General features: G+C 49.3%; 1 protein-coding gene across 4 annotated transcripts; it reads right to left on the reverse strand.

Annotated features, from left to right (window-relative positions):
• Positions 1–122: 122 nt before the first annotated feature.
• Positions 123–22,017, reverse strand: ODAD1 (outer dynein arm docking complex subunit 1). Of its 4 annotated transcripts, none has more exons than XM_010991694.3 (15): positions 21,812–22,017; positions 21,362–21,454; positions 20,117–20,216; positions 19,766–19,955; positions 9,880–10,002; positions 9,418–9,531; positions 6,140–6,207; positions 4,645–4,832; positions 4,304–4,438; positions 3,466–3,548; positions 3,180–3,348; positions 1,833–1,996; positions 1,641–1,744; positions 1,226–1,304; positions 123–1,152 (listed from the first exon to the last, which is right to left on the reverse strand). In XM_010991694.3, exons 2-15 carry the CDS (start codon positions 21,429–21,431, stop codon positions 604–606), a joined length of 2,136 nt encoding a protein of 711 aa, XP_010989996.1. In that variant the 5' UTR covers positions 21,432–21,454; positions 21,812–22,017; the 3' UTR covers positions 123–603. The 4 variants fall into 4 exon arrangements, with proteins under 4 accessions (XP_010989996.1, XP_031314859.1, XP_010989997.1 ...); XM_031458999.2 differs by having other exon boundaries at positions 21,362–21,500; XM_010991695.3 differs by lacking the exon at positions 9,880–10,002.
• Between the last annotated feature and the right edge of the window lie 1,527 nt (positions 22,018–23,544).

Below are 23,544 nucleotides of genomic sequence, written 5' to 3' on the forward strand. Positions count from 1 at the left end.
AATGAATGAATGGAAGGGAATAGGGACAGGGTCATAGATTTTTCCCCTGGGCCAGAGGTAGAGGAAAAGCAGCCATGTCTCAATCCTGCTCTCTCACACATAGGCTTGTAACCAGGCTGGGGTAGAAGTCAGGCTCTGAGCTTTATTTCCTTTGGTCACAGCTCATGTTGACCCCAACATCTCTGCCCTGATTCTTCCCCCACTTCTCACTCCTGGGGGCTCTGGAGGAGCTACAGAGATAGGGACATGAGATGCAAGGAGGGCCAGGGAGATGGAGGCGCAGAGAGGGAATTAGAAATGGGGAAAGTGAAACAGGAGGCAGGGGAATAATCAGAGAGGTGAGACAAGACAGCATCACCCTGAGTGGGAAGCCAAGAAACTAGGAGATTAGGAAACAGCAAGGGAAAGGAGGGGAGGAAAGAGAGGGGGACCAGGAGACAGATGAGGAGGAGCAGATGGACACAGATCCAGGGAAACAGTGAAAAGGAGGTGGAGGCAGTTCTCCAGGAACTGGGTGAGAAAGATGGAGGGTCTCAGGAAGAACTGGGAGGCAGAGACACTGCAGGCCCTGCCAGGAGCCAGGGTGGGGGCAGGGCACCCCTACTAGTTGCTCTGGGAGTCCTTGCTGGTAGTGGAGCCTGGGCCTGTGCTGGAGGCAGGGCCAGTGCTCGAGATTTGGCCTCTGCTGGACCCAAAGCCTCCACTCAATTCTGACTCAGGGCCTCTGCTCTCTGTGCCTCCAAAGCTCTCCTGGCCTCTGCTGGACCCCAAGTATCCAGTGGACCCCAGGTAGCCACTAGAGCTGGGGGGTCTGAGGGTCACACGGCCCCTAGTCGAGCTCTGGCTGGTCATCAGTCTCCCGGTGGCGCTGGTGGAGTCAAAGGTCACGTGGCCCACACTGGAGCTTGCGTCCCCAAAGGTGACGTGGCCGACATTGGAGCTGGTGGCACGGCCTCCACTGGACACCAGGATGCCGCTAGTCCTGTGGCTCCTGACAGACCCGGGGACAATGCTGGGGCTCTTGGGCAGCAGGGGGTTGCTGGAGCTGGCCTTCTGGGTGCTGGAGAAGTTCATGGTTGGAGTGCTATCCACCTTCACAGCCTCGGCCAGTTCCTTCAGGTTATGCTCCCTCGCCTGCTCTCGGATCTCCAGCTGTTGGGGAAGAGGGTTAGGGTCCCCAAGGAGCCCGGGCTCCTGCCCCGCACCCGCGGGTATCCGTGCTCACCGACTTCACCACTTGGCTCAGCAGCTCCTCCTTGCTCAGAGGATACTCATCTTTGGTCTCAAAGCCTGGGGGGTCCTCCCTAAAGTAGGGGGAAGATAGGAAGGGGCTATTCTCCCACCCCTCAAGAGGCGGATGGCTCCTCATCACTAGACCCAGAGACCCTCAGCCGCACACAGAGATCTGGCCAGCCCTGAGCACCCTTCAGCCTTCTGGTCTACCCAGTGCCCCATAGCATCCCTGGAGCCCTTACTCCTGGTTCCTGCAAAGCACCCACTCCATCTTCTACTCCAAGCCCCCCAGAGCCACACTGATCCTCTAATCCCCAAGAGCCCCCCACCAAAACCCTCCTTCCCATATGTCCCCTCTGTCCCCGTGGAATCTCCCTCTTCCCCCTCCCTCTTGCTCTCTGACTCACAGATTGTCGGGGGGCTGAGGTGGGGCCACTTTCTTCGGAAGATCCTCAGGGCTCTGACCCAGCACCAGGAGGGTAGCGTTAGGCAAGCTGGTGGCATGATAGTTCTGGAGGACAGATAAGCCAGCGGTCTGCTCAGACCCATCTCCAAGGCTCTGGTTCCCTGTCCCCCCTCAGTGCCCTCTGCATCCCGACCTGGCTTTCCAGGAAGGCCTGCACTGTCAGGAGCTCCACCAGCCGCTTCTCGATGAGGCCCAGGAAGAGGCCTATGTCCCGGTCTCTCATGTGGGTCTTGACCCCCAGGAGGTCGTTGATGATGGTATTGTCACACTGGGCCCTGGTGAAGACGCGCTGGATATCTGGGGTCAGAGGGGGCCGGCTGTCATGGACCTGGTGCCCACTGGCTGCAAGCCCTCTCCTCTCCTCAAGTCCCTGCAACCTGGGCTGGGGAGACGGCAAGCGAGGCTCAAAGATGGAAAGGGACTTGCACGAGCTCAGCCAGCCAGCCAGCCAGTGGGAGGGCATCGCTGTGTGCCTGGCCAGGGGCTCGGGACCACAGCAGGCAAAATGAGAGAGGGGTCAAAGAAAAACCTAACAAGGGCACCTCCACTCGGAGGGACTTCTTCACACGGCTCAGAAAAACCTGACTTCCACCCAACCCAGCGAGTCCACGGCCCAGAATGTGTTTCTCCTCCCGGAACACTCAGGCGCATGCTCCGTGGAAGAAGTCGGAGGAAATTCACGGCAGCACCGTGACCCGTTCGTGACCGGCGCTCACCGTGGGCCCCTGCATGGCACATTTGCATTCAGGTAGCGGGTTATGGTGAATGAGATCAGAAGGCATCTATGACCCTGACAAAAATCTGCACCCAACCATATGGCATCCCCACCACCCGACCCTGTGCGGCCTCAGCCTGGGCTCCAGGCTCAGAGTTTCCTCCTGGGGTCCCTCCCTGACCATCCCCCCAGACTGCGCACACCCAGCTCAGGGTCATCCCCCAAAACTGGCTTCCCACTTCACCCTCACCAGGCCAGACCCCCGCGTGCCTCAGCCCCAATAGTCTGTCAGTCCAGTACCTCTGGGCTCCACTCTCCTCTCCATCCACATTCCCCTCCCTCCTCTCCACCACCGTCTTCTGCTCACGACCCTCCTGTGGCTCCCCAGCACCTCCAGGACAAAGCCCCAGTGCCTCAGCCTGGCATCCCTTTAGCACAGGCCTTCTTCAACCCCCACCCACGCGCTTACATTCCCCTCTCTGCACAAAGAATCTGTATTCCTTGAATGCACCTCCAGGCCTTGGTCCCACTTGCTGGGAACATCCCCTCTCCCCAGTTTTTCAGATAAATACTTATCCCTCAAAACCAGCCTCAAGTACCACTGCTCCCCGGAAGCCTTTTAAGGATGAATGGATGATGGATGTGGGATGGGTGGTTGGATGGATACGGGACAGACGGACAAGGGAGTGCACAAAGTCTCCGCGGCTCGGCTCCCGGCCTGCTCATCACTTCCTCCCAGATGAAGAAGCTGGGGCGGGTGCTCACCTGTCTTGAGCTTCTCCAGCTGCCCTCGAAAGTCCTGGAAGCGGGCCTCCAGGTTCTCGGCCTCCGAGTGTGCCTCGTCCACGCGCTGCTGCAGCTCAGCCCGCTGCTTCTCTCGCTGCTCTCGCTGGTCCTCCCCGCTGCCGCGCCCCCTCACCAAGGCCTCCTGCATCTGCGCGGGCAGGGGCGCGACGCTGGGCCCAGCTCGGGAGGAGCGCTGACGCGGGGAGAGGAGACCGGGAGGGAGGAGGAGCGCGTGGGGCTTGGGGAGGGGGCAGGTTTCGCTCACCAACTTGATCTCCTCCTGCAGGTGCTCCAGCTCCGAGTTCTGCTCATTGATGAAGGTGAACTCCGCGAAGTTCCGCTCCTCCACTGAGGGCGCGTGGGGAAAGGCAGGGTCCAGAGAGACACACGGGGACAGACACACACAGAAAGGCAGAGAAAGAGATGTTGAGAAAGACGTCAAAGAGAGAGAGAGAGACGGAGAAGGAGAGGCAGATAAAGGCACAGGGGACACAGAGAAATAGAGCAAGTCAGAGCGAGAGAGAGAGGGACAGAGAAAGTGCCAGAAATACCAACAGAGCCACAGAGAAGGAGAGAAGCGAGGGAAAGAAAACGGTAAGGGTGGGTAAAGAGAGAACAGGACAGCAACAGGGACACGGAGAGAGAAACACAGAAGGAGAGGGGAAGGTTTGGAAGGTGACCGGCAGCCCCGAATGACGGCGGCGGAGGAGGGAGGAACCGGGAAGGGGAGATGGGGAGGCGGGAAGGCAGACACGCCAGTGAAATTCGACAGAAAGAAAAAGGCGGAGACACACTCCTTGAGGACAGAGAGAGGCCGACAGGTGGAGACCAACACAGCAGGAAGGTGTCAGAAGGCCCGAGACAGGGGCGGGAGAGACTGGGGAGGAGGATACTCGCACACGCGGAGGGGAGGGGAGACAGGACCAGAGGCAGGGCGGACGGCATGAGGCGAGGAGGGCGGAGCGGACTCCAGCGCAGGTGGAGTCCCCAGGGCCGAAGCGGAGGCCTCGTTGACCGTGACCGAGCACAGTGCGCACTGGACGCCGGGGAGAGTTGGGGGCCTCCCCCTCCGTGCCCCACCACTTTCCGCCCCAGCTACTCACACTCCAGGTACTTCTCCACCAGCACGTCCGGATCGCTCTCCCCGGTCAGCTGGGAGAGTCTTTTCAAGGCGTCCTCGTAGCGAAGCACCAGCTTCTCCTGGGACGTCTTCCGGTAGCCTTCGGCCACCTCCCAGGCTGGGGAGGACAGGGCGCTGCGGAAGGCGTCCGGGGCGGCCACCAGCCCGGGAGGACCGGGGCCGCGCAGACCCCGCCCCTTCCAGCTCCGCCCCCTCCGCCGCCGGCCGGGGCTCCGCTCCGCCCGCTGAGGGACGCGGAGCGCGCAGCCCTGCCTCTCCCGCCGGGGCCTGCGCGGGGCGGAGGTCGCGCGGCCCAGGCCTCACCCCGCTTCTCGCGCTTTTCCACGATGGCAGGATCCAGCTGCCGGTCTCCGTTCTTGAGCTTGAGGAAGCAGTGCAGCTGCTCCAAGCGACCCATCTGCCGCTGCAAGAGCTGCACCTCCGACTCGTTCTGGGCCACCTCCTTCTCTGCCCTCTCCCGCAGCATGCCTATCTTGGTCTTCGCCTCCTCCCTGGGAGGGATAGTGGGTTAGAGCGGGGCCAGGGAGATTGGAGGTTGGATTTGGGGTCAACCAGGAGCCTAGGGAGGGGCGGGGTCATCCAGAGGTCATTGGAAGGGTGGGGTCAGCCTGGGGTCACAGAAACGGGCAGAGTCAGGCTGCAGTTACTCTGAGGTCACAAAAGGCAGAAAATTGTCTAGGTTCCTAGAGGTGGGTCAGGATGGGGTGAGGGAGCAGAGTCAGGGCTGAGGGGAGAGGGGGTGATAGGTCATGTAAGGGACTGATGGTCTTGCCCACAAAGGGGGCACTGCTGCAGTGCCCGGGGCACTGGGGAAGCCTGGGCATTCTTATGTGACTTGTGGAACAGGAGGCAAGATGGTATTGATGGCACAGGTAGAGTATACTCAGACCCCCGAGGTAGCCCCAGGTGATAAGGTAATTGTGCCGGAGTTTGGGGCGGTGTGGCTGGGAAGATAAGAGGCTTGGACCACTAAGTGGCGCACTTAGATGACATCACTGGCACTTGGGCACATGCCCTGTTAGGAGACTAGGGACATCTGAGAAGCCTCACTCACTGAAACTCCCCTAGCCTGCTCCACTGAAGATGGAGCTTTTAAGCTTTTAAATGTCGTGCAGTCAACTGTGAACTCAGAATGCCCCAAGGCTACTTCACAAGTCGGGGGGTCATTCAGTTGGGAGAACAGCAGGCCAGTCCCCTCAGGTCCCTGCCCATGGACCATCCCAGTCCCCCTCCACACCTTTGCCAACCTTGGTTGCCTCCACTCAGAGCACTAGCATCCTGCTCTATTCAGGTTCCTTTGAGGCTCACTCAGGTCAATCCTCCTGGGTGGGAGGCCTCCCTGGCATCCACCAGCCCCAGTCCCCAGTGACCCCTCCAGCCTCTGATGGCAGCCCCTGAGAGATTGGGACTCACAGTTCCTTCTGTGCCTTGGGATCCATGCCAACAGAGGGACAGGGAAGAGGGTACCCAACTTCCTGAGAGCCAGGCCCTACAGTGGGCCATGAATCCCCACAGCGGCCCGTGAGGTAGATACCATTATTACTGCCATGTCACAGTGGAGGAAACTGAGGCTCAGAGAGGGGAAAACACCTTCCTAGGTCATCCAGCAAGGAAGCACTCAAGGAGAGGGACTTTGCCCAAAGAACTGGGAAATCAGAGGGAGAGAATGGGGCACCTTATGGAAAAAAAAGTAGATCCTGGTGATCTATTTCTTGAGTTTGGAAACTTCCCATCACTAAGAAAAGGCACATCCTGAGTTACCTAGGCCTCCACCCCAGGATGCACCCCAGGGCCCTACCTGACAGTGTAGGCAGAGGTGGAGGAGACCATGAGGGTGCTGACCGTGTCCCGCAGGAGCTGGATCTCCTGCCAAGAGAACAAAACAGATGCCACTTGGAACATCTTCATCACTGGAGGACTTTTCTTGAGGCCTCGCCTTTCCCCAATAAGAAGTGGGGCTCCTTCGAAACATGGACCTTCCCTAATTAGTGGCAACCCTTGAAAGGGGTTTTAAAGAGGTCCTTCCAAGTGAAAGGAAAGCCAGACTGATGAGCAGGAGTCCAGTGAAACATCCAACCCAGAATATTCCTAAGAGCGCCAACCTAACTTTGGGGGAGGGGTCAGAAATTTGTGTGAATTTCATAATGGTGACCACGCTGATCTGTATGCTAGTTCTACGGAAGTGTCTTTGCAGAGTTATGGGTAAAAGGGTTCTTTCAGAAGAAAGAAGGGAGGAAGTTATATATATATATATATATAATATATAATTATATATATAATATATAAATAAATATATATGTATAAATAAAATACATTATGTATTATATATTTTATATACATACATAAGGGGTATATGTGTATTGATGTATATACACACATATATACACACATACATATATAATTAGTGTAATTATATTATATTATATTATATTATATTATAATATATTATATTATATTAGTGTAATGTACATATACACATATATGTGCATATAAGTACGCAAGCACACACACTTTTGCAACAAGAAACCCAGGATAAATACTCAGAAACTATGGGAGCTGAATGGGAACCAAAATGGAAGAAATGATGTTTCTACCATTTGGAATAGTTTTGATTCAGGACCACTATTAATGGTTTACCAATTCATAAAGAAAATTAAATCAACAAAGATAAGGGAAGGAAGTAAATGAACCTAAATGTATTTCAAACAAACATAACCACAAAGAAGAAAAAAAAATAGGAACTGGGAGGAGGGTGTAGCTCAGTGGTAGAGCACATGCTTAGCATGCATGAGGTCCTGGGTTCAATCCCCAGAATCTCATGAAAATAAATAAGCCTAATTATCCCCCCCCAAAAAAAACAATAAAAATTTAAAAATAGGAACAAATCCCAGTGACTTCTGAATACAATTTGAAGATAGATAGATAGATAGATAGATAGATAGATAGATAGATCGATCGATCGATAGTAGATACCCACGCCCTCAGAGGACAAAACAATCTGCAAACAAATCATGAACTCCGTTTCTAGGTTCGGGGGGTGGTAGTACAGCTGTAGCAATTCTGACCCTCTCGTGGGTTTTGAGGACTGAGCAAATGAATACGTGCATCAATGCTGTTGGGAGTCAGAGTTCCCCCAAGGGGAGAAAAGAAAGATAAAATGGTGAATGTTCGGGAATAACCCAGTGCTGCTGGATTGGAATGAGAAGTACCAACATGAAGTCATGATTTTAAACTATCTGTTTCCTAGCTCTCTCCAGAGAAGGGGCGTCATGGCAACAACACCCCCATGGCAATGAGGACTCTTACTGCCTGTAGCTTGGTTTCTCACCACCAATCCACACTAGGAAGAACCAGGACTCCTTGGATAAATGCTAACTCGGGTGTTGAGGTAGAATGAGGACAAGATAACCTGAACTATCTTCCTGTGCCAGAAAGTAAGGAAGTGCTCAAAAACAAGCAAGCAAGCAAACAAACAAAATGATGGGCTTGTCAAAAGGACACAGAAGCCAGCTTGAGGCGGCTCCCACCAACCAAATCTGGGACAGTTTGAGCATCAAGATGAACAGTGACCACTATGGGTTATAACGTATAGAATAAAGTAAGAATCCATGAATGCTTACTGATAACAAATATACAGGGGAGAATGAGAAGCTCTTCCTTAAGTAAAATGCCATCACATAAAGGAAGGAGAAATGGTCGAGTTAGAAAAATCACCATCTGGCAGCCATTACAGTAATAATTATTCAGGCAAGAAACATTAACGGATGCTAAAATCACTGAGTGACAGGGCGTCAGGGAACAGGATATTTACATAGTCTCAAAGAATCTCCCTGGACTTATTCATTACAAAGAGGAAAACTATACTGGAGAAGTACGGCTAACCAAGAGATTGAGGTCAATGTCGCTGGTTATGGGGCACCTGACGTTACGTGGCTGATATAATGCCTGCAAACGAGACAATACCGTCCAAAATGCACAACCTGAAGCTATTCACGAAGAAAGATCAGATAAACCCATCCGTTATGTTGAAGAGAGACTCACAGCTCGCCCTCTCCCACAAATACACCAAGAATTACATCTAAGACCCATGAATCGCACAGAACACCTACTGAACTCTGGTAGAGTGTCTCTTGCTTCGAAATACAGGATTCTCACAAAATCCAATAAATAACAAATTCATACTGTATAGCACAGGGAACTATATTCAATACCTTGGAGTAAATTACAGTGAAAAAGAACATGAAAACGAATATATGTATGTTCATGTATGACTGAAGCATTATGCTGTACACCAGAAATTGACACATTATAAACTGACTATACTTCAATAAAAATATTTTTTAAAATAATAATAAGAAGAAGGGCCCAGGGACTGTTCCAGATGAACGGAGCCAGGAAAACCAAATGCAGTGTGGGATCCTGCCCTGCAGCTGGGAGCAGGATAATCAAATTAGGTACAAAGGACGTCACTCGGACAATCACAAGATTTAAATATGGACTATTTAGGATTGGAACAACGTAAAACATCCTGACTGGCGGAAGGGTGCCGTGTTTACGTAAGAAAATGGTCTTGTGCTTAGCAAAGCCACACTGAAGTTCTTAGAAGCGCAATGTCTGCATCGTACTCTCAAATGGTTCGGCAGTCATAATAATAAATTATTTTCAGCAAAAATAATTATACAGAGAGAGAGTCAATGTGGTAAATTATCCATGTAGGAGAAGAATATATAGTTAATTGTACTATTCTTGCACCTTTTCTGCAAATCTGGAATTATTTCAAAGTAAAACTTAGAGAGAGAGGGAGGGAGGTGAGAGGGAGGTGGAGGGAGAAAGGGAGGGCTTTTCAAAGGACTTCAAAGGTTACTGAGAAACCCATGGAATGTAAATGGTCTGGCCTGCTCCTTGGTTGCCTGGGGTGATAACGCTCAAAGTGACAACTCTGCTTTCTGCAAATCTAAACGAGGCTGCTTTCTTGTTGGAGGCATCCTGGAACATTCTCCAAGCGTCTGTTCCCTGTACTTGAGGCAGGGTGACTCTCGAATCCTCCAAGGGGTCCGGGGCTCCCAGGCCACTGACCTTCTGCAGCTTGCGGTCCACATTGAGATAGCGGTTTCTCTCGATCCTCAGGATATCCAGCTCCTCCCGCAAGGTCGCATTGCGCACCAGCTGGATGTCAACACGACAGGTGACCTGGTGGGGTGTGGGAGAAGACGCCAAGAATCTGTCTAAGGCCTGGCCTGCCTCCCTCCGCCACACTCAGCCGAGGAGGGGGTGCTTGTAAGAGATGGGGCCCATTCCCAATTTGGGGACCCTGAGAGCACTGCCACCCCCCGAGGACACCAGCATCAGTCTCTTTTCCTTGGGGACCCTCCATCCCTCCAAGACCTTGTCTCCTGACGCCCCCCAGGGAGCCCTGGGTTTTAGGCCTGCCTGCATCTAGGAATCTGGTCCACCATTTCTGAAACTTGACCCCATGCTCAGTTCTTCCCCCAGACCCCAGAGTTCACGCCTGGAGACATACAAGAGGCTGACCCTCACCCTGTTCAATTGGTCTTCCAGGACCTTGATCCTTCGCTGGATCTTGCCCTTCTGATCCAGCATGCATCCCGGGGCCCTGACACCTTTACCATAGGCAAAGATCCGGGTCTCCCACTCCTGGATCTGGAGAAAAGAGGGTGGTACCTGTTTGTTGGCTGAATGTAGGAGAGATTGAGGGACCGAGGGAGGAGATGAGTGGGAAGGTGAGTAACTGAGTGTGGTGACACCTGCTGTCCCTGTGGCCCCAGCCAACTGTTAAGACCCTTCCTCTGTGGTCAGTACCCAACCTCCCGTGTGGATCGGGCTTCCAACCATAACCAGTCACCCTGCCAACCACAAGACCCAGGTCGAGACCATTCTTTTCGAGATGAGCGTGTGACCCAAGCTGAGCTTGTGTGAATCCTTCCCTGGTAATTTGGGAGAAAGGCGTGGGCTGGATGGATGGGGTGCCACGCCCAGTAGACAAAGTGGAGACGAGGGACCAAGAGATGGTGAGAAGGAGCCCTGATGCCATTAGAGTCCCCAGGGCCACTTACGCCAGGAACCAGCTTCTACCCCACCCTTCTCACTTCTGTATTTGTCTCTAGTTAGACCTCCAAGTAACTTGGAAGCTTCATGAGGGAGGATTTGTGTCCTTTTTGTGCTTGACACAGAGTCGGTGCTCAACACACGTGCAGACTAAATGAATAAGTGAATTGCTTGATACCGTGTTTCCCAATACGTGCGCCATTCTGGGTTGAATTGCACCCCCCAAAAACGCACAGGTTGAAGTGCTAATCCTCAGTACCTCAGAATGTGACCTTATTTGGAGACAGGGTTTTGACAGAAGTCATCAAGTTAAAATGAGGTCATGGGGTTGGGACCTAATCCTCCATGGCTGGTATCTCTATGAAAAGGAGAAATTTGCACACACAGATCTGCAGATGGGGAGAATGCCATGGGAAGAGGAAGGCAGATGTGGAATCTAAAAGATACTACAAACCAGTGAATATAACCAAAAAGCAGCAGACTCACAGATAGAGAACAAGCTAGTGATGACCAGTGGGAGGGGCCAATTTGGGGCGGGGGAGAGAGAGGTACAAATGACTGGGTGTGAGACAGGCTGTACAACACACGGGGAATAGAGCCAATATTTTGTAATAACTGTAAATGGAATGTAACCTTTAAAAAAATGTATTAAAATTTTATTTAAAAGACAAGAAAAAAAAAAGATGAAGGCAGAAATTGGAGGGAGGCTTCTACAAGCCAAAAAATGCCACAGATGGCCAGGAAACCACCAGAAGCTGGGTGGGAGGGCTGGAATAGATTCTCCCTCACACCCTCAGAAAGGACCAACCCTGCCGACATCATGATTTCGGACTTCTGTCCTCCAGAACTGGGAGACAATACATTTCTGTGGCACAAGCCACCCCAGGAAATGAATACATGCACCAAGGCTCCCCGGAGCTTTGCAGCAAACTCAAACAGGGCACTGCAGGGATATTTTAAAATTTGAGGAAGACATAGGCATTGTCAGACGCCTCATGAACTAGGAGCTCAAGGTTGTTCCCAGGTTCGATGTGAGATGGTGCTAGATCCCTGTGGAGAATGTCACTCCTTTTGAAACTGAGTTTTTAGCAGTTGCTGCTATAAAAATCAAACTCCCCAAAATGGTACCATTGGAGGAAATTGGGCAAAGTGTATGTGGAATCTCCCCAGATTACTCCTTCAACTGCATGTGAAACTACAATTACCCCAGCACAACTTTCAAAAAAAAAAAAAAAAAAAAGCAAGTACTGCACAGAAATTGGTATAGAATGAGGATGGTGAGTCCAATCTGACTCCAAGGTCTGAAAAGTTGCATGGTGCCCAGCAAGCACAAACATCCCACGGGTAATTGCGGTTTTTAAGAATGAAATACAACGTTTTCAATTTATGTACATTAGTTTTGCAAGGTTCCTAGGTTGTTAAAATGCAAACACTTGCTGGGTTGTCTGGTCCAAACTGTTAAATAGAGCTGTGCACTGCTAAAGAGTAGTGCAATCCCGGAGCCCCCTTGGGCAGCTTTTCAGAGCTGGTCGTTAGATTTTCAGGAATCACATGAGATAAATTGTTGGTAGCTTGAAATTGACCATTGTATTAGTTTTCCATTTCTGCAGAAAAACTACAGTCATCCTTCAGTCACCACAGGAGATTGGCTCCAGGACTTGCCTCAAATACCAAAATCCAAGGATTCTCAAGTCTCTTATATAAAATGGTGTAGTATTTGCATATAACCTATGCACCTCCTATATACTTTAAATCATCTCTAGGTTACTTATAATACCTAATACTGTGTAAATACCACGTAAATAGTTGTAAATACACTATAAATGCTTCGTAAATAGTCCGTCCTGCAAATTTCAGTTTTGCCTTTTGGAACTTTCTGGATTTTTTTTAATATTTTCTATCTCCGATTGGTTGAATCCACAGATATAGAACCTGTAGATATGGAGGGCCAACTTGTTCCACAAACTTGGTGGCTTGAAATAACCCCCATTTATTATCGGGAAGTTTCCACAAATCAGGAATGTGGCACAGGTCAGCCGGATCCTCCGATCAGGGCTCACAAAGCTGCAGTCAAGGTGGCAGCCAGGACTGAGGTCTCATCGGGGACTCATCATGTGGCTGTTGGCAGAATTCAGTTCCTTGAGGCTGCAGGACTGATGCTCTCTGCTCCTAGGAGCTCCAGGAAATTCCTTGCCATGTGGCACTCCTCCAGGCTCCTGCACGGCAGTCTTATATAGCATAACCCAATCAAGGAGAGGACTAGAAGCTAGTCACAGGTTCCGCCCATACGGGGGGGTAGTGGATTCTACCACTGGGGGTCACGTTAGGGTACGTTCACCAGAGCCAAGATCAGAGTATTGATGTTATGAAAATCAGAAGATGCTACTAAATCAGGGCACTTCCCTGCTGCTAACTGCTGGTTTCCCAGCAAGCCTCTGACTCTCTAACTAGACTTTGTTTTCATATGGTGAGGGTAGGAAATTTTTTTTCTCAGCTTTGTTGAGGAATAAGTGACATACAATAAAACTGCACATATTTAAAGTATGCAATTTTGTATGTTTGACATAATCAAGATAGTGAACATATCAATCATCCCAAAAGTCTCCTTGTGCCTCTCTGTCGCTCCTCTCCCCACTTCCTTCCCGCAGCCCCTGCCCCCAGGCAGTCCTCCATGTATTTTCTGTCACTGTAGGTCAGTTTGCATTTTTGAGTTTTATATTAATGGAATCACAAATATACACTCTTTTTTTGAAGGAAAGGGTTTGGCTTCTTTCACTCATAACAATTATTCTGAGCTTCGTCCACATCGTTGGTGTATCAACAGCCCATTCCTTTTTATTGCTGAGTAGTGTTCCATTGCATGGATGTACCACAATTTGTTTATCCACTCACCAGTGGGTGGACCCTTGGATTGTTTCTGTTCTGAATTTTACAAACAAAGCTGTTATGAATATTCATGGACAATTTGTTGTATAAACATGTGCTTTCTTTTCTCCTGGGTAAACACCTAGGAGTGAAAATGTCTGAATCATATGGTAGGGGGACATTTCATTTTTTAGTAATGGCCAAACTGTTTTCCAAAGTGGTTGTACCACTGATGTTCCCACTAGCAGGGTGTGAGAGTTCCGGCTTCTCCACATCTTCACCAACACTTGGTATGGTCAACCTCTTAAATTTGAGCCATTCTAAGAAGTGTACAGAAGTATCCTGTGATTTTAATTTGATTCTCCTGATGACTAATACTGTTGAGCATGTTTCATGTGCTACTGCCATCTTATATATATTTGGTGAAGTGTTTGCTCAAGTCTTTTTCCTATTAGGTCATTTTTTTTCTCATTGAGTTTAAAACTTCTTAACATATTCTGGGGTTTCTTTGTTAGATTTAGGCTTTGTAAATATTGTCTCCCAAAATGAGGCTGGTCTTTTCTTTCTCTAAACAATATCTTTCAAAGAGGAGAAGTTTTTAAATTTTACAGAATCCAGTTTATCAATTTGTCCTTGTTGGGACCATGCTTTTGGTGCTGCACCTAAGAAATCTTAGCCTAACCCAAGCTACAAAGATATTCTTTTCTTCTATGCTTCTCTCTAGAAGTTTTAGAGTTTTAGGTTTTGCACTTAGGTCTATGATATTTTACACCTTTTTTTCCTTTTAAAAAAGATGTTATTGTGCACAGAAAAGTGCATATATCAGGTAGGTACAGTTTATCATTTATCTTAAAAGTGAACATGTTTGAACCACCACCCAGGTCAACAACTAGAATACTGACAGCACTGCATATGTCTCCCTCTCATCACTACCAACTTCCCCTCCATACAGGTACCACTCTCCTGCCTGTGTTAGTCCCCACTGCTGCTGTAACAAAATACCACAAATTTACTGCCTTAAGAGAAAATAAATTTACAATCTTACAGTTCTGGAGGTCAGAAGTCAGTTTCACTGGGTGTCAGCCAGGCCGCATTCCTCCTGGAGGATCCAGAGGAAAATTCATTCCTTGCCTTTTCTAGTTTCTAGATGTTGGAGTCCTTGACTTGTGGCCACTCCAACCTCTGCTTCTGTTGTTACATCTCCTCGCTCCGTAATCACATCATCTTCTCTGAGTCTGAGCTTCTTGCCCTCTCTTACAAGGATTCTTGTAAGTACATTGGGCCCATTGAGACAATCCAGGATAGCACACCCATCTCAAAATCTGCAGTCACATCCGCAAGGTCTCTTGCCATGTAAAGTAACGTGCTCACAGGTTCCAGAGATGAGGACACAGACATCTTTGGGGAGTCATTAATCTGTTTGCTATACTTCCTCAAGAGAAGTTCTTTTCTTTACCATTTTGTCACCCATGTATAAACCCCCTAAATGAAAGTTTGTCTTGGCCTGATTTTGAATTTTATATAAATGAAATAATGCTGCCTGTATATTTTATGTCTTGCTTCCTTCAAATGTTTGTGAGATTCATCCATGCTGCTGTAATTGTCATTTTTATTGCTGTATACTCTTTCATTATAAGAACATACCACAGTTTATTTAGTCATTCAAATACTGATGGACATTTGGGTTGTTTCCCATTTGGAGCTAGCTAATGTGAATAATACTTTTATCAACGCTCTTTTCATGAATCCCAGTTCCAGGCTATATACTCAGAAGTGGAACCGCTGGGTGGGAGGAGGGTTTCTGATAAATCTAAACCGTTTTCTACTGGGAGATGACTTTGGTTTACTTCCATTCAACACTGTTTCCATGGAAACATACTGGGTTAAGGTAAATACAGAATGCCAGCTGTGTTCCCAGGCAACAATGTTTATTGTAAAAATGGCCCCTGATTGGTGAACCAGATCAGACTAGAAGGGTTGTGAGTGGACCCATAGACCCCAAAAGCCTACATGACCAGGACTGAATAGAAAACTGGCTTTTCTGTAGGGTGTTTTTTTATAACTAAGTATGTTCCTGGTGGAATCTTAGAAGCTGCCCTCATGATCTGGTACAAGAGGTGGCTCCCGCTGTATATGAAAGTGCCCTATGCCCGGGTGGGCAACACCCACCCACCCACCCATGTGGTATCGTCCAACTGAAGATGCTGAGAAATAGGCCTGGGCCACTCAGGGAAGATGTATTTGATGCTGTCGTGCAAAGATGCTGTTGTTTCTTGTCTTCTGTCCTTCAGAGGTAAGCGAACCTGGTGCCAAGGGGTAGTCTATTGAATCCTGTGGCTATGAACGTCAGGTGGAACCGAAGACTGCCTCTGGTGGCCATGTGGAGTGGATGCAACCCTAGATCACGGGGTATGTCTATCTTCAAATTTAATAGGTAGTAGAGAAAAAAAAAAAAACTTTTCAGAATACTTTAGACAATATATACTCCCACCAACTGGTGGGGGCTTCTGAACCAACAGTTCATAATAGTTCCCACTGCGCCTTCTCTTCCCAGCATTTGGTATATTTGGACACTAGTTGTTGAAAATCCGGTGAGTGTTTAATGATAGCTCATTGTGGCTTGCATTTGCCTTTCTTTGCTTACTGATGAGTGACAGTTCCTACATTTAGTGGACATCTGAATCTCTTATTTGGCAATGTGCCCACTCGAGTCCTTTGACTATTTCAAAATTGAACTGACTCTTTAATGGTTTGTAGACGTTTCTTGTATGTTCTTGACACTAGCCTTTTGTCAGCTATGTCTTGCAAATAACCTTCCTGTTCTGTGACATAGTTTGCACACTCTTTATGGTTCTTTTGATGAATTAGGAGTTGCTAATTTTAAAGTCATGGAATGTATCAATCCTTTCCTTTAAAAGTGGAAATTTTTCTAACTTATTTAAGAAACCCTTTCCCACGTTCACAAATTTAGATCTTGGATCCATCTGGAATTAGTTTGGGGTACAGTGAGAAGGAAGGGTCTGACTTCATCTTACAGTGTGGATATCCAATTTTCACAACACCGTGATTAGAATCCTCCTTTTCCCATTTCCTGAAGTCATATATCAAGTGTCCTCATATGCATAGGTCTCATTCAGGGCTCTCTGTTCTGCCCCACTGTCCCATTTGATTAGCCCTGCACCAATTATGAGAGCTTTATAATAAATATTGATAATTGATCAAATAAATCTTTCCACAGTGTTCTTCTTTTAAGTAAATCTTAGTCATCTTGTTCATTGCACTGCTATAGAAACCTTAGAATACGTTTGTCCAGTTCATCTATTAAAAATAAAAAACTTTTAGTATTTTGATTGGGATTACATTGATGCTAGAAATCAATTTGGAGACATGACATTTTACAACACTAACTCTTCCAATCCATGAATAGGTTATATTTCTACATTTATTAAATTCTTCCTTAATATCCCTCAATAAACTCTTACAATTTACTCCATAGAGGTCTTGTACACTTTTCAATAGACTTCTTCTTAGGTACTTCTTTTGGCTATTATAAATTTGCCTTATTTTATTTTCTAATAGTTATTGCTAATATAAGGAAATATCATTGACTTTGTATCCAGCCACATTGTTAAAACATCTTGTTAATTATAGGTTAGCTTTAGATTCTTTTGGATCTTTTATGTACGCAAATATATCATCTACAAATACTGACAATTTCATTTCTTCCTTTCCAGTCTTTCTTTTTTTTCCCTGTCTTTAAATTGCTTTGTTTTTCTTTTCCTTGCCATATTGCTCCAGATAGGACCTCCAATACAATGTTAAATAGAAGTAGTTGTAGCTGACATCTTCATATTGCTACTGATCTCAAGCATTTTTTTTTCATGTTTCACTAACAAATATGATGTCTGCTGTAGATGTTTTTTTAAAACTTTTTTTATTGAGTTACAGTCATTTTACAATGTTGTGTCTGCTGTAGATGTTTCATAGTTGCCCTTTATCAGATTTGGGAAATCCCCTCTTATTCCTGGCTTTCTAAGAGTTTTTAACATGAATAGATGCTGAATTTTATCAAAAATGTTTATACCTACATAGATTGTTGCCATGAACTGGCACAAGTCCAAGGACTGTCTGTTCATCAGTCTCTGATGTGATAGGTTCAGAAAATGAGAGTAAGCATTTAGAAACAGTGTTCTTGGGTGCTGTTGAATCACATAGCAAGTCACACAAGACACAAGCCTTACAAAGGTACCAGACAGTAACAGATTGGAAGTTTTAAAAGTTGATCCTTCAACACATATGGTTTGAGAAACACTATGGCTAACTTTACATTTTTCTTTGCCAGAAAATATGTATTCTGCTTTGTCATTCTTGGATGATATTTTCACTGGGTATAGAATTCTAAGTTGATAGATTTTTCTCTTAGGACAGTCAAGTTTTAATGTCATGCACTATTTTCTAACTTCTAATGTTTCTTTTGAGAAATCAGCTGTCAATCTAACTGTGGCTCCTTTGAAAAAAATGCTTTTTAAATTTTTTCTGGCTCCTTTTTTAATTTCCCTATGTCCTGTGTAAGTGTGGCTCTTTTATTCATCCTGTTTTGGAATCTAAGGCATCCTTGAATCTGTCGATTTGGTCTTTCACTGGCTCTTGAAAGTTCTCAAATGTTATCCTGTCACACACTACATCTGTCCCGTTCTCTTTCTGTTCTGAAACGTTTGTTACTCATCTATTAACCCTTCTCACTAGGCCTGCCATTCTCTTAACCACCCGTCCATGTTTCCCATCTTTTTGTCTCTCTGTGTGAGATTCTGGATGATTTCTTCTGAGCAAATCCTTTCTTCAGCTTTCATTGGCTTACTGTCTGTCTCCCCAGTAGAATGTCAACTGCTCTCATGCAGTATGTTTCGGTCACTGTTGTGTTTTCAGCACCTAGAGCAGCACTTGGCACTCAACAAAATTTGTTGAATGAATGAATATCACCAGACAGCTACATCCTTTCTTGACCTCATGAGGAAATTTACATAGCTGTATTCTGAGGACCCCACCTGACCTACAACTCTCCATAATCAGGTTTCTTAGATGGAGTCAAGATAATAAAATCATCCCACTTGGACCTGTCTCTGGTGAGTTTCCATCCAAGACTAAAGGAAAACCAACTCAAGCAGCCAGCACCCACTAAGCCACTGTACTACCATGAAACAGCCAAAATTCTGACAGGTGTGAATCAGACAGAATTCAGCTTACAAAAGGTGGCTCGGGGTGATATTGATTGCTGAACAAACAGACTGACTGAAAGTCACATGTAATAAAACTACAGAACATGTGGTAGAACAGAAAAATATCCCCCTCCTCCTGCCCAGATGTCCACATCGGAATCCCTGGAACCTGTGAACCTGTGGCCTTCAATGGCAAAAAGAACTTCACAGATGTGATAAAGCCAAGGATCTTGAGTGGGGGAGATTATCCTGGATTGTCTGGGTGAGCCCAGTATCATAACAGAGGTTCTTATAAGTGAAAAAGGGAGGCAGGAGAGTCAGATTCAGAGAAGAGATGATAAAGGCATCAGAGTGATGCAGCATGAGTCGCTGCTGGCTAAGAAGACACAGAAAGGAGCCATAGACCAAGGAATGCAGGCAGCTTCCAGAAGCTGGAAAAGGCCAGGAAAATAATTCTCCCCTGAAGCCTCCTGAAGGAACACAGTCCTGCTGACACCTTGATTTTAGCCCAGTGAGACCCCCACCTTCAGACTTCTGTCCCCCAGCACTGCAGGATCATTGATGTGTATTATTTTAAGCCAGCAAGTTTGTGGTAATTTCTTCTAGCAGCAATAGCAAACTAATATGGACCACCAAGATAACTAACTTTCAGACCCCTCTGTGTGATCCATCAGTGTGCAAGGAAGCTTTTGGTCTAGGCAAGCTACTTTTTAAAATGAAGAGTAGACCAGAAAACAGCAGGATGGAGCCCACACAGAAAAAAGTAAGTATCATTTGGGGAACTTTTGTTTCAGCTATATATGTGTGTGTGCGTGTTTACATCCATTTGCATCTGTGTGTGTATGCACTGTGTCAGGATGACTCATGGTCCTAAAAACTGAGAACACTGGGCCTAGAAAAGTCAAGGTTTCTAAGGTCAGATAACAAGGTCTGCTGCATTATCAGCATCCTCTTTTTGTGGATGAAGAAACTAGGGCCCAGAGAGGTAAAGACTTGGCCATCATGGCACAGCTCTGATGTAGCAGGACCAGGATTCTCATGCAGGCTTCACTGATTCCAGAAAGTGAATCTTTTTCTCCTAACAGTACCAGCTCCATTTTTGAATATGCGAGACTGTGCTAAGCACTAAATACTCATATTCCTACCAGAGTCTGAGCACAGCTCCCCCAGGTGGATACTTTCAGTAACCCCACTTTTCAGATGAGGAAGTGAAGGCTCAAAGAGGTTCTGACACTTGCCCCTAAGTAGGAATTACAGAGTCTTGACTCAGAACCCACCTGTCTGTCCAGGGCTCTGGTTTGCTCCTGCAGATCCTTGACCTCAGCCTGTACCTGGACCCGGCACTTGAGCAGGTGACCCATGTTCTCCAACTTTTCGCTGTCCCGCAGCCGCTTGACCTGGCTCTGGGCAACGCTGATCTGCACCTGCAGTTTGTCCCGCACCCCCTCCAGGCGCCGGATCTCCTCGCTGCCCAGACAGGGAGAGGGGAAGCCAGAAAGGGGCAGAGCTCAGCATCACTAAAGTCCAGGCAAACTAGGCCTGCCCTCCCGGCTCAGACCCAGGAGTCAACCCCCCAACCTCCTTAAAAGCCCCCTCCCCAGCTCCAGGGACCCAGGCGCATGGCTCACAGTTGCTTGTTGATACGCTGGTGGACTTCCTTGCTGTAGGCTCGCCTTTCACCCTCCATCACTTTGCACTGTCGCTGCAGTCTGCTCAGCTCCCAGTCCACTGGGATGGGACCCGGCAAGGGACTCAACGGGAATCCAGGCCCCAGCCCCTCCCTTCCCAAGACCTAGGAATTCTGGCTCCCTTAGGGTCTCACAAACTGCAACTTAACCTCAGACCCAGGCTCCAACACCACTCTAGGGCTGCATCTCAGGTCCTGTATCCCTCATTCCTTCATACCCCCTGTACCCCATGCTGACCTCCACATTTTCCCCCTAAATCCACTCCTACCTCAGGTTTGGGCATACAACTGTTTCCCCACTAGAGGGCACTCCTGGGAGGCCTCACAGTCCTTAGGGACCAGAAGGGCAAGACCTAGAACTTGGCAAAGCTGAGATCAAGTGTAGAGACTCCAAGGGACACCATTCTTATCCCCTCCCTCCACTTCAGCCCCACCACCCAGCAGTCCTCAGACCCATCCTCCCACCTCCTCACTTCCAGCCCATCCCCTTGGCTCGGGCCTCATCCTCCCTGGCCTGGACCACCACCCAGCCTCTTCACCAACTTCCTGGCCTCTCCTCATGGCCCCAGAGAGTCCTTGCTACACCCAGATCTGACCCTGTCACAGGCCTCCCCTGGTGCTCCAGCACCATCCCCAGGGCAAAGTCCCAGCCCCTCAGCCTGGCATTCAAGCCCCACAAGACCTGACCCTACCCACCTCTCCAGACTTGTCCACCAGCTCCCCATCTCCCACAGCCCAGTGGTTCTCAAACAGGAGCAATTCTGCCCTTTAAGGACATCTGGCAATGTCTGGAGGCATTTTTGATTGTCACGATGTGGGGGCAGGTTGGGGGTGTTACTGACACGTAGTGGGTAGTGGCCAGGGATGGTTAAGCATCCTCCAACTCACAGAATTATCAGACCCCAAGTGTCAACTGTATGGAAGTTGAGAGATCCTGCCCCAGCCACATGCTGTTCTCTCTGCAGAAACACTTCCCTTCCTTCTCCTGTTGGTCATTCCTAGGAGGAGTTCTGGGCCCCACTCAAACCTCTCCTGGCCATCCCTCTCCCCCATATTGGCCCATCCATCTGCCCACTAGAGGGCTCTTCTGGAATGCCTCCCCCTCCCCAGTGCCCACTGTACAGGGCCTCAAACAGGGGGAAATCAAGGAAAAGAATGTGAAATAAAGAAAGAATGTATGAATTACCCATGCCCTCCAGGAAGGCCTCGCTTCCGTCCTCGGAGCGAGTGCTTCCAGCAGAGAGTCCCAAACGCATCTTGGCCAAAGAGTGTGGGGCTCCTGTAGAGGCAACGCAGGACCCCTTCAGATAGAGAGCAGGAGAGGGCTAGGAGGAGAGAGGCAACGAACAGTGAGGGACTAGGAGTTAGAAGAGGGTGACTCCGGAACCAGCTCTGGCCTCTCTTTGAGTCTCAGTTCCTTCGGTGAGTTGGAGGGGGACACTCTCAGGCCTCTCCCAACGCCCCTCCCAAACTTCCACCTCTCACATTCTGTCTTGCGTCGCGGCTGTGACTCTGGCGCGGGGGACAGGTATATCCTCTAGGCTCTCGGTATCTCCGAGGCGGGGCTGTTTGGGGAAGGGATCACAAAAGAGGGGGAACCTCCGGCCAGCTGAGAAGAGCGAGGCCCGGTCCCTACCTGCTGGAGTGCTTGACCTGTCCTTGGTGCTCCAAGCTCACTGTTGTGGTCTGGTTACTGGGGAGATAAGGGGCCAATGAGGTCTCAGGACAGAGGCTGGGGAGGGACCAAGGCCGCCGAGGAAAGCAGTGGGAGGGGAGGTTAGGGAGGAGGGACCAAGGAGGCCGAGAGTAGACTTGCGGGGATCTCGGATACTGTGAATAGATGAGCAAGGGAAGCTCTGCGAGGGGCGGGGCTAGAGGGCTGCGGGGGGCGGGGCTGCGGGGGCCTTCGAGGGGCGGGGGTAGGAGGGCCTTCAGGGCGGAGCTGTAGAGGACTATGACGGGCGGAGCTGAAAGTGCTTATGAGGAGAGGGACTGGGTGGGCCTGCGGGGTGCGAGGGCTTCAAGGCTTATGAGGGAAGAGCTCGGAGATTTGTAAAGGGCAGAGCTGGAGTGTCTGAGAGGGTTGGGGTTGGGGGCCCTAGGGAAGCCCTGGACCCTGATACCCGTCCAGGGCGGGGCTTCGGAGCCTTGAAAGGGGAGGGGCACGGGTACATGTAAAGGGCGGGACTGCGGACTTTATGAGGGGTGGGGCTTCAGGGTCTGGTGAGGGGCGTGGTTGGGAGAACACGTGAGGACCCAGCTAGGAGGGCGCTGGAAGGACGCGGATTCTCCAGACTTGTGGGACCGGGGCTAATTAGGAGGCACTGAAGCTCTGAGAGCCTGGGGAAGGAGGTCAAGATAGTCTATTTGGAGAGCACGGGGTTGTGAGGGGAGAGCTGTGTGTTTCCAGGTGGGGGAAGCAGTAGCTGAAAGAGCCCGTGGAGACAGGGCTGGGAGGGAACCATCTGCAAGACTCTGGAACTGGGCCGAGGTCCTTTGGGACGGGGCGCGAGAACTGCTTGTCTTAAGCTGACTAAGACCACGTTATTTTGAGGATTCATTAGCAGGGAGGCGGTGACGATGCCGGGAATTGTCGGGGGAGGCTCTCACCACTGCCTCAGGTCCTCCAAGCGGCTCATGACGCATGCGCGGCCAACGGCCTCTGAAGAGGCGGCCAAAAACCCTCAGCCGCCTGAGGTCCGCGCACTGAGGCGGAAGTGGGCGTGGTCTAGGGCGCTCCGTGCCGCCCTCGCTCTCCGGCCACGCCCTTCGTTGCCACACCCCCTGGCTCTGCAGGGCACGCCCCTTGACAGAGGGCTGCTGCCCACGTGGGCCTCCACAGAGCGGGCTAGCAGTAGGCAGCGTTCCCTGCAGGCTGGGTGTGTCCGACGCCTGCGGTTTCCTGTGGGAGGAAGCGGCCCGCAGGCGCTCAGCTCGTAGTTTAGGAGGCCCAGGAAGGGGAGATACCGCCACAGCCCTCTGGTCCCTTGAATTCTCGCCTTTCTACAGGGCCCTAGCATGGGGGACCGCCCCACCACCACCCCTCACCGGAACATCCCCAGGACATCCAACTCCGGCGCTGATTCCACTCAGGGAACTTAACTGAATCCTAGCCTGTTCTTCACTTATCCCGCTCAAATTTCCGTCTCCCTCGTCCCTGGTTCCCAGACTCCTCCCGGGACCCAGGTCTGGTCCCCTCTGCCTCCATGAAATCATATAATCTCCAGCCCCTCATTTTTTCCCCAGTGACCCAAACTTGCTAACTTACTTGTGGAACTGAGTTCAGACCTCCGGTCTCTGTCCTTCTCAAAAGTATAAGATGAAGCAACTTACTCCCCACCCCCAGGGATCTTCATTTTGTACTCCCTA

Source organism: Camelus dromedarius, chromosome 9 (assembly GCF_036321535.1).
Source record: "Camelus dromedarius isolate mCamDro1 chromosome 9, mCamDro1.pat, whole genome shotgun sequence".
Taxonomy (NCBI): Eukaryota; Metazoa; Chordata; class Mammalia; order Artiodactyla; family Camelidae; genus Camelus; species Camelus dromedarius.